The following is an 11,775-nucleotide window of genomic DNA, read 5'->3' as shown; positions in this document are numbered from 1 at the left end:
GCTTTACCATTATTGCTCTTAGTGGTACGTTGACTTGGCATATGTTGGCCCAATCTCCTGCTCATTTATTGCGATATCCAGTTGCATCCACGTTTTTTTTGTTCAAATGATCATATAGATTTCTCATTTTATAACCACATGTCAACATACGCTTGGGAATATTAGAAACAGAGGCCTAAAATCACTAAAATCGGAGAAATCTTGGAAGTTAAATTAGTGTGCACTAACTTGGAGCATTACATTAAATAGCAGCGACATGCAAATCCGTGATCATTATTTGCATTTTTATAAAAATATCTTGAATATTTTTGGTACATTTTTTAGATTCGCGAACTTTTTCAAAAACTGGTAGCTAAAAGTTGTTTTTTTACATAACTGGTAGCTAAAAGCTAAAATAAAATTATAAAAACGAAAAATGAAAAAAATTGTCCGAAAGCAGTGGTTGAGGCCCATGGAAGGCCCACAAGGGGAGCCCGGTAGGGCTTGTCGCTCGGGTATGTAAAAATCGGTGTGGAGCCATCGTCTGTTTCCTCTCCTCTTCTGTCTCTCGAGTCTCGATTTGCGCCGGCGGCGGAAACAATTCATCTCCATGGCGGCGACCGCGCTCCGGACCATCTGCCAGCGGATCGGCGGCCGCGCCCTCCGGCCATCTCTAGCCGCGCAGCAGAACCAGCCTACCACCTGTCGCCTCTTTCACAGCACGGTACGCCCCCCCTCCCTCCCCTCCACGTCCGAACGCAGTTGACGGCGGCCATAGACCGGTTTCCTCCCGATTTGCCATATTTTCGCCCCTTGTTTGCTCCCATCGTAGGAACCCTAACCCTAGTAATGCGGATTCTCCCCTGCTGGCCTTGTTCTATTCTGCAAGGATGCTTGGGAACAAGATGGCTTGCTGATGGACCGATAGGAGCACCTCTTTTGCTGTTTAGGAGGATCTCTGAGTCCAGCAATTCATGGATCCTCGAGACCATCTGCACAACTTTCACCAGCCTCCATCCTTGGAGGTTTGGAAGAGCTTCAGGACCTCCAAATCAAATTGAACAGTGTGCGGCTCGAGCCTTGGAGTCCTGATGATTGGATCCTATATTGGGGGGATGTACGATACTGGCCAAATAAGTGCTGTAGATAGATTCTGCTTCAGACAAATACAACCCTCCCCTGTTCTGACCAGCATATGGAAATCCAAGTGCATCATGAAACAAAAGTTTTCGCTTGGTTATGTTCATGGATAGACTGAACACTAGGAATATGCTTAAGAGGAGGCACTTTGATATTGGAGAGGATTCGTTCTTGCCTGATGTATGATGATGACGTGGAAGAAACCACCGTACACCTATTCTTTGCTTGCACATTCAGTGCTGCTTGTTGGAATACCATTCATATTACCTGGGGACCCCACAAGGGGTCTACCTGAGATGATGAGGCTGAGCTATGCTGCTACTGCCTGGCCGCATATAAATTGTTCAAACAAATTGTGTACCTGGCTGCCTGGAATATCTGGAAGCAAAGAAACAGGAAATACTTATGGTTTGACTCCTAGTACATTGGAAGCGTGGGCTGCTGTGCTTAAGGAGGATTTAAATCAACTTAAGTTCAGGGTCTCCCCTGATCTATCCGACTTCCTAACCTCTTCTGTAAATTCCATTGTACTCTGCATGTTTAATTAGCAACCTAGCGCTTCCTTCTCGTTTACCAAATGCTACAATCTGAATCTGAAAGAAGGGCATAATAATCCTGGAGTCAGAATTTGCTTGATATGCTGCTGGTCTTCATTTACTTGCATGCTTGACTGAATTTAGCTGGGCGCTAGTGCTGAATGGCATAAACATTGCATTGTTTGCCAATTGATTGATTGCATGCCTCTTGGAATCTTTTTGAGTGCTACTGCTGTCATAAAGCATATGTATACCTCCTCTACTTCTGAGATAAACTTCGATATTGATCTGTTCCGGATTTGGGTTAATGCGGATTCTCCCTGTCTTGCTGTCAATAACAATGCAGACCAAGATGCAGAAGGCAGACGCAACTCCTTCGGCTGAGATCCAGCAGGTCAAAGAAGAGCTCTACCGCATGATGTCTGAAAACAGGGAGAAGATAGGAAACCAGAAGGGCCTGATCAAGCACCTCTCATCCCATGTGGAGCCTAAACCTGAGGACCCCGTCTGGTATGATTTTGAGCCCGATATTGTTCTATATGCCTATTACATTCTTGGTTTACAAGGGCTCTGATCTCTCATGAACTGCCCTGCAGGCGCTTCTATCGCAGGGCAAAATGGTACCATTTAGTCTTGATGTATAGCCCAGCATTCCTTTATAGCTACATGTCTATGTTGGATGTGCCTGATGGCAAGAAGGAGATGACGCCAGCTGAGAAGGATGATTTTAACAAGAGGATGGCCGCGTTGATGCCCAATGTAGAACTTTGAGGACAGCTAGTTGCATAGCGACTAACCCCAGCACTTTATGTAGTTGCCATTGCTCTGTTTGGACACTGCGGCTTTGTTAGACCAAATTATCCGTCATGTTCAGTGCAGTTGTAAGTTATGGTAAGGCTGAACTAGCTGTGATGCTTGGTGAAGAGTGCTATCTTATATGTTAAGACTGAGTTATCAGTGAGAATGTTGGCTCAAGTGGTATAGTACTATGTTGATGTTATTTTGGTGTCTCTTGGCAAGTTGTTTGTTTGTTTGTTCAAGGATGTGGGAGCTATTTGCTCACCCTGTTCTTCATTTGTCTCATGCATAGCTGAAAAACATACTTGTGTGGAAAAAGTTTAGCATGATGACTAGTTGGTTACTCTGCTGTGACTGTAACATATGACATGACTGCCCTCTAGCTGCCCCAGTGTGTCGGGATTATCTGGTTTTTGTGACTTAGCAGTAGATTTTCATGCGCCAGGAATCTTTCTGTGGTCCTCCAATCTTGCTTGGGGCGACAGACTTCAAACAGAAAACAGTACCGGAGAACTTATGGAAGCATCGGTCAGCGCCATTGCGCAGAGAAGTACCCTTCTGAAGATAGAAAGAACTGAATCCTAGTAGTCACTTTCTTTACGGGAGATAAATTTTTTATCTGATGTGCTGTGTGATACCTCGTAAATAAATGAAGTGGTGCAATGCAGTTTAGCACTATGTTACAAGCGAAGGCATATCAGGTCCAATCCTGACGATTCTTATTCATACTTTTCTTGGGGAATTATTCTTATTCATATTTTGCTTGTGTTGGGGTACAAGAATGGACACATTTCTTGCAATCCACTGTTCCAAATCGATTGAAACTTTTCCGGATCTTTACTGGATGCACATATGATTTTCTGCATTTTTCGAAAATGTTCAAGTTTGAAGCAAAAATTTGAAATTGCCAGCTAAAAAACAATTTTTTTTGTCGAAACCCACTGGATGGAACTGGCTGGAACTTCCCAGATTCCTTAATAGCTACATGTATGACCACACCATGAACTTTTTTCAACCGAAACAGCAGGAGAGGCTCCTACTGTTATATATAAAATGAAAACATAGTTTTTTTTAACCGGGCATTACCCCTTTCCATTAACCGAATAACGGAAATACAATAGTCCTAGAATAGAGCTAGAAATGAAAACATAGTTATTTACAAGAATATGGGGCTTTTCCCATGGGGAGGGGGGGTGGGGGGGGTGGAAGTAAATCAGATTACAACAGAGGCAATAAACTGGTCTAGAAAGTGTCAGAGCTCAGAGGAGACTCTGTATTTGAGTAGCTTCAAATCCCTTGAATTGAGTGGCCCAAGCAGTCAGACTTGGGTTGATGCCATCAAAATGTTTTCTGTTTCTCTGCTTCCATATGTTCCATGCAGCAAGATAAACAATTTCCTTGAAAGCTTTATGTGGCCAAGCAGAAGAGGCCCTGTGAAACATTTCATCCAGCCCTAGGCTTGTGTCCCAAGATATGTTGACAGAGCTCCAGCAACTATTGCTAAATGAGCATCCAAAGATAAGATGGATGTTAGTTTCTTCCACTGTCGAGCACAACAGGCAAGAGAAATCATTTCTGATGTTGTAGTGCCGTCTTTTAAGGATGTTTCTTGTATTAAGTCTGTCTCATAAAGAGCAGCCCTGATGCATTTAGTTTTCCAAATAGAAGTGATCACAGAGGAAGGCTGCAGCAATCTGAAACAAAACCTATAGAACGTCCTTGGTTTGAACTGGGTGTCTACCCAACATAAGATCCAATCATCTCTGTTTAGTGGATCAATTTCAGTACCAGCAATAAGTTGTTGAAGATCAAGCAATTCATCCCTAGCCTCAAGGGACAGAGGTAAGTGAAAGTTATTAGCAATATTATCAGCCTGCAAGAATTGCTGGATCGATAAATCCTCTTCTCGGAGAAAAGAAAAGAGGTGGGCATGGGTTTCGGATAGCAACTCTTGGTTCCATAGATCTTTCCAGAATAAGATCGTGTCACCAGCGTTTACCAGACAGGTCGTGATTCCTCTGTAGACATCTACAAGAGAGAAGACGTCTTTCCACCAGAAGGAGGTTGAAGGCTTGGTGGCATGGGGTGGAAGGTCATTGTAGTGCTTGAACCACATCAGCATGACCCAAGGAATATCCTCTTTGTGCATGAATTTATGAATGTGTTTGAGCAGCAGGGCTTGGTTTTGTATTTTCAAATCAACAACACCCAAACCTCCTTTGCATTTCAGTCTGCAGACCAAGTGCCAGGCCGCAAGAGAGTTTGCATGAGCATCCCTGTCTTTCACTTTTCTCCATAAGCAATTCCTTCTTGGTTTATCAATGAGATCTATCGTTCTGTCTGGCAACTTAAGCACACACATGGCATGAGTGACAAGTGCTGATAGGGCAGAGTTAACATACTGCAATCTCTCACCGTAGGACATCCATATAGTTGTAGCTGATAACCTTCTTTGAACACTGAACAATCGGCATCAGGTCTTGTACAGTAGGCCTTGTAGTGCCCAGTGGAAGCCCCAAGTATGTGAAAGGCATCGAGCCTACTTTGCAGTCAAGAACTGCAGCAAAATCATTTGCTTTGTCTTCTAGGACATTGATTGGAATAAGCTGGGATTTGTGATAATTTATTTTCAGAGCTGTTGCCTTGGCATAAGAATCCAGTAGTCCTAACAGTATGTAGCTCAGTAGTTTCTGCGGGCAAGATCAAGATTGTGTCGTCGGTGTACTGTATTACAGGGAATCCCTCCGAGGCAGGTTGCTCGATTGGAAGATGAATATGACCTTCCCGCCAAGCCTGGTTGAGCATGGACTGCAAAAGGTCCGCTGCCAAAACGAAAAGGAGAGGGGACAGTGGGCCGCCTTGACGGACACCTTTTCGACACTTAAATTCAGTTCCCGGCACCCCATTCAGTAAAACCGAGGAAGAGCCCGAATCCAGTAACTTATTCATCCACATGATCCATCAATCATCAAAGCCCATGTATTTAAGGATTGCAATGATTGGTGAGTGTTCAATCGTATCGAAGGTCTCTTGAAGTCGAGCTTCAGAATGACCACCTCTCTGCCTGATTTCTTTCATTGTGACAGATATTCAAACGCCCACCCAAGACAGTCCTGCAAAGTACGTCCAGAGATGAAGCCATATTGATTTCTGTGGACGATTTTGAGGACCCATTTCTGTAAACGTTCAGCCAAAAATCTTTGTGATAACCTTTCGTACACAGTTAAGCAAGGAGATTGGATGGAAATCATTGACTGTCTCAGGACTAGGTTTTTTGGGGATCAACGTAATCAGAGAGTTATTCAGGGCCTCCAGACTGATATTGCCTTCCCAAAAGTCCATACAGAGTTGATAGAAATCTGGAGCTATGAGGTGCCAACACACTTTCAGAAATTGGCCCGTAAATCCATCTGGTCCCGGAGCCTGATCCGCAGGTATGATTTTATCAATCTCCTCTGTCATGAAAGGAACTGACAGGTCTACCAGACCAGGAACACGCCTGATTACTTGAGAGAGATCAAAATCAAATACAGGTACATTCTGAACTCCCATTCTGTTTTTAAAACATGCATGGAATGCAGCAGCTTTTTCTGCATGATCCTCAATTGTCCGTCCATCCTCCAACCTCAGAGTAGGGATTGTGTTTCTGCGATATCTTTCCGTAGCTCGAGCATGGAAATATTTAGGGTTCTCTTCGCCTAACGTGACATGACGAAAAGTACAACGTTGCGCCAATACTCATTCTGGTACTTGAGCAATTTAAGCAGGCGGTCTTTTAGGATTTTTCTGAAGTTGTCTTCAGGCGTAGACAATAGTCTCAGTTCTTCCAATTCATCAAGCTGTGCTAGAATTCTGTTTGAGTTGGCAATGAGAAGGCCCAACTTAGAAATAGACTTGCTCCATTTCTTTAAGGCGTACCTAGGACGTTTCAGCTTAGCAGCAATTCGAGTGGCACTAGATGGAGAGTACAAAGGCTTTGACTAGGAGTAGGAGGTGCTAACAACATCTAGCAAACCAGGATGGAGAGGCCAGAAACTCTCAAACCGGAATAAATTGCATTTGGGGATAGCCGTCGACTACACATAGAATATGATCAGAGATAGGTTGAGCCAGAGGGTTTAGCAGTGTGTTGGGGAAAACAGAAATCCATTCTGGAGAAGCGAAAAACCAATCTATTTGCTCCAAAAGAGGTTGGTCTTGCATGTCACTCCATGTATACTGCCGTCCTTTCAGAGGAATTTCCAGAAGAGCATGCTGACCTATTATATCATTGAAAGTTGCCATATCCTCAATATTACCACCTGGTCTGTTACAATTTTCCACTGATCAAATAAAATTAAAATCACCCAAAAATAGCCACAAAACATCAAGCTCAATGAGAAGAGATGAAAACCACTCCACAAAATCAGCCCTTCTCGGCCCATTGCACGGCCCACACACATTGGACAGAAAGAACTCTCTGTTGATTTGCAGAGACTGAAATTTAATCGTCAGCACAAAAGATGCCACGTGTATGACCATGCCAGAAAACACATTACTGCACCAGATGATAACCAGGCCGCCTGAGGCCCCCCAAAGATGGCACGTATTCGAATTGATCAAAACGGCGAGGACAACATGAGCGAATAAAAGAGTGATCAAAGTCACCCTTTTTTGTCTCCTAAAGACATACAATCGAACAACCACATTCATCGATTTTATTACGAAGAGCAAGACGTTTAGGTTCTGAATTCAAACCACGGATGTTCCAACACAAAATGTTCCAGGAGTGCAGAGCCATAACCCAGAAATAAACAGGTTCTGAGACAGCCGAAGCTTAAATCCTGCCTGTTCTTCAGAAGGCAGTGCAGTCAACTTCTTATTGGAGATCTCCTCGGGAGCAATTCCACATTCGGCCTCCCATTGCTGCAGACGAGAAATAGCAGTTGGCGCTGGAACTTGTACTTCAGATATCACCTGGTTAACATAGACAAACGGGGCGCGCCGGGCTTTAACATGGCTTGCTCTTTTCGGCTGATCAGACATAGAAGGAGGCTTAAATCCATTGAACCGCATAGATCTAGTGCTACGGCGAACTTCCCAAGTGTCCACAGCTACATGAGTTTTGTTTCTCTTCCTACTTCCTAGACGTGGCAGTGTCGACTCCAGTATCATGCTGACGGAAGAGGAAATCTGAGAAGTGGCCGAAGAAGTACAGTTCAGAGAAAAACCGAGATCAGCAGACTCAACTATAGTCATGTCTGAACAATCCATAGCACTTGAAAGTGAGCGGACAAGCTCCAGTTGGTTCTGAATCATAACAGAGGAAACTAAACTCCAAACTGGGGCCGTCCAAACAGTAAAGCTAGTGCCAGGTGTGAATGGAGAAAACGGGAATAAACGGAAACATGCCACAGCAATCAGCTCTTTCAAGAACCTTTGCGACTTCTCCACCCACAGCAGAAGAAGCAACTCCAAATCAGAACTCTGCTGGCCCCAAGTTAAACGAGGCATGTGAACCCCAGCATAAAAGTGAGCAATGAACTCCAACAGAGAGAATTCGGCAGGGTGACTAGCATGGCAGCATCTTGACCTATTGCCCTATCAAAAACAATTTGACCTGGAGCAGCACCCTCAACTATTTCATCTGCAGCCAGCTCGACCTGACCATCATCAGTTATATTTTCAGCAGTCTGAACTCCATCCATAACTGACGGACCGTCTTGCTCCTTCGATGGCATGGAATCCGCTGACTTTTCCTTCTCCAGGCTTTGGGTTCAGAACAAAATTTTCCCTTTGACCCGCCACATTGTGCGGCGTAAGGGGTAAGACTTATGCTTAACCAAAAGTACTGTTTTGTAGTTAAAAAATAGTCCTTCCGTTCCAAAATAGATGACCCAACTTTATACTAAAGTTAATATAAATTTGAGTCATCTATTTTGGAACGGAGGGAGTAATAATTAAAGAGTACTCCTTGCAAAGATCACTCACACCTTGTGAGGTTGCGATATGTGACGCATTGCATGTGCGTCACTTGTGGCAACCTATGAGTTTTTAAAAAAAATTGTAGATTTGGTTATTCAGAATATTTTATCTCTTAAATAGTGCGTCCAAATTTCAAACCGTTGGATTTCTCGCGTCGAGATCTTCCATGTTGATAGGTTTCGATGAACATTTTACCATAAGAAAAACTGAACAAAAAAGCCGAACTGGGAGCACTTTTTTCCATGTTCCGGAGAGGCGTATGTTTTTTCCTTTCCGCGAGACACAACCGCGCCTCTCGCGAAAGCAAATCCATACCTCAATGCAAAGTAAATCTGTGTCTCTCACGGAAGCAAATCCGTGCATTCACGAGAAGTAAATCTATGTCTCTCGTTGAAGAAAAAAAACACATTTTTCCCCTTCCCGAGAGGCTCGTGGAAGTAAATTCTTGCCTCCACGCGAAGTAAATCTATACCTCTTGCGGAGGCACGACTGTGGTAACAAATTCATGCCTTCATGATGAGTAAATATGTGCCTCTCACGGAAAGAAAAAGAAAACATGTTTTTTTCCTTTTCTGAGAAGCATGACTGTGCCTCTCGTGGAAGTAAATTCGTGCCTCCACGCGAATTAAATTTGTGCCTCTCACGGAAGGAAAAAAAAGAAAACACGTTTTTCCCCTTTCCGAGAGGCTCGTGGAAGTAAATTCATGCCTCCACGTGAAGCAAATCTGTGCCTGTCGCAGAAGAAAGAAAAAAGGAAACGAGTTTCTTTTTCTTTTTTCGAGAGGCACGGGCCTCTCGTGGAAACAAATCCATGCCTTCATGGGAGTAAATCTGTGACTCTCGTGGAAAGAAACAAAAAACACATTTTTTTCTTTTCCGAGACGCACGGTCGTGCCTCTCGTGGAAGCAAATTCGTGCCTCAATGTGAATTAAATATGTGCCTCTCGTGGAAAAGAAAAGAAAACAAGTTTTTTCCTTTCCGTGAGGCATGACCGTGGCTTTCGTGGAAGCAAATTCGTGCCTCCACGAGGAGTAAATCTGTGCCTCTCGCGAAAAAAACACGTTTTTTCCTCTTTCCGAGAGGCATGACCATATCTTTCGCGAAAGCAAATCCATACCTCCACGAGAAGTAAATCTGTGCCTCTCACGGAAGAAAAAAAGAAAAAGATATTGAGTTTTCTTTTCCCTTTCCGAGAGGCACGACCATGCCTCTCGTCGAAGGAAAAAAAACATGCTTGTTCCCCTTTCGAAGAGGCACAACTCGCGCCAACTTTTGGTGGATGGAAGGCCAAGTTCATCCATGACATCACCTTGCACTCCCATAGGATGAAGGATTCAATCAAGCCTCTGCTCCTTCAATAATGGATCAATGCTCTGCCATGATCCAAGTGGCATGGCTGATTCTTGTATATTTGTAAATATCTTGTTGTATTATGGTAGGTAGGACTTCTAAACACCTAGCTAGCTTTTACTTTATGTTTTCTTTCCTGCAAGACTTGGGGCCTTGTTTTAATAAATGGCTGTGGGGCTTTTGCCGCACAATGTTCAGTAAAAAAAACGGTGCCTCTCGCGGAAGGAAATCCGTGTCTCCGCGAGAAGTAAATTTGTGTCTCTCGCGTGAAAGAAAGAAAAGAAAACATGTTTTTGCCTTTTCAACACGGAAGCAAATCCGTGCCTTCACGTAAAGTACTGTGCCTCTCGTGGAAGGAAAAAAAATAAAACGTGTTTGTTCCCCTTTCCAAGAGGCACAAATCAATTGGAATGCGAGTAAACTACATATTTTATTTTCTATTGTGAGTGTAGCCCTGCAGATTGCGCCGGCCATCATACTAGTTGTTCATACACTATTGATTCACTTAAAAAGCTAAGTTGTTACAAAGAAGTAAATAACCCTTTTTAAACTTCAATATTTTTGTTGTGACACCATTATCTCATTTTCAAATTGTTGTCATATTTTGCCTATTTCATCTCATTTCTAATACAGATATCGTTATTTGAATTATCCCTCAATTTTTTTGCCACCTAGGTTATCATGTATATGTTCATCCATTGTCGTAATTTTGGTTCATGACATTTCATCTGCCATAAAGCTAGATAAAAGGCGGTTTGAATAAAAAAATTTGCTCAAATTTATACATTCGCCACCATCATTAATCAAGCAATCAAACACTTGTTTACCATACATTTATCACTTGGTATGAAAAATCAAACACATTTTATGAATGCAACAATGGACACTTAAGGAATATTGCTTTGGTTGAAATTTTTTGCTTAAATTTTCGTAGGGGTCGTGCATGGAAAACCAAAAAAAAAATCGCATCTACACCAACAACCAAGATCTAGCTAAGGAGATTCAGATAAAAAAAACTTGATCTTTTGAATCTTACCAACGTCTGAAGCGGAAGAACATGGTGAAGAATCTGATCTCGACGTTTGTTCTCGTGCGAGGATTACAAGCTTAATCCCCCCGCTAGTATCCAGGCATACGGTCCTTCAATCTTTCCAGAGTTCCGCCGTCCAGGGTCTCATTTAGCAAAAATCCTCAAATTTCACTTAATTTAGTAATACATGTGCCACAAATTGCTCTATTTTTTTCCTGGGTAGTTGTTTTATTTATTTTAGTTACCGAGAGGGTTCGGTTTTTGGGCTCTATCACTAATCACGAGTAATGCTAGACATACGAAGTTCTTGTATCACTAATCACGAGTAATGCTAGACATACGAAGTAATGCTAGACATGCCTTTTTTTTAAACTCACACAAAACTTTATTTAAACATCCCAACCAGGGATCTCGTCCGACACAATCTGTAAGATACAATCAGGTGGTTCATGCAGCCACACCTTACAAAGATTATTCGCCACACACTCCCTAGCTAACCGATGAGCTGCATTATTGGCAGATCGTCTAACCCAGATATTTTCCATCTATCCCTTGATGCCATCAATTGCTTCACATCTTCGATGACGGGCCCCAGCGGTGATAAGTCCTTCTCCTTGCTCTGTAGCTTGCATACGATCTCCCGGCAGTCCATCTCTACATGAAGGTTTTGTACATTTAGTTCGTCCGCAAGTTGTACTGCTCTTTTGCAGGCGTACAACTCCACCCTTGCCGGTTCTCTGCACTGAGGGAAAGCATGACAAGCTCCTCCTAGGAACGCACCCTCCTGATTTCGAAGCACTACACCTGCACCTCCCCTCTCGCCAAGCTTGGAAATTGCCCCATCTACATTAGCTTTCACCCAGCCATCATCTGGCGGGCACCATTTCTCCCTAGGAGCTGGTTTGTCAAGCTTGCTTTTCCTCCCGTGGATAGCTTGCCACTCACCCATCAATGCAAAGACCCTTCTGTTGGGGAAC

At 43.3% G+C, this 11,775-nt stretch overlaps 1 protein-coding gene across 1 annotated transcript; it reads left to right on the top strand.

Annotated features, from left to right (window-relative positions):
• The first annotated feature begins 523 nt into the window (after window positions 1-523).
• On the top strand, window positions 524-2,655 carry LOC125540482. The gene is made up of 3 exons (XM_048704099.1): window positions 524-703; window positions 2,002-2,165; window positions 2,252-2,655. Exons 1-3 carry the CDS (start codon window positions 590-592, stop codon window positions 2,424-2,426), a joined length of 453 nt encoding a protein of 150 aa, XP_048560056.1. The 5' UTR covers window positions 524-589; the 3' UTR covers window positions 2,427-2,655.
• Window positions 2,656-11,775: the final 9,120 nt, after the last annotated feature.

This window comes from Triticum urartu, chromosome 1 (genome assembly GCF_003073215.2).
Source record: "Triticum urartu cultivar G1812 chromosome 1, Tu2.1, whole genome shotgun sequence".
NCBI classification, from domain to species: domain Eukaryota; kingdom Viridiplantae; phylum Streptophyta; class Magnoliopsida; order Poales; family Poaceae; genus Triticum; species Triticum urartu.
The sequence above is the reverse complement of the archived record's forward strand: the minus strand, read 5'-3'. Positions and strand labels throughout refer to the sequence as shown.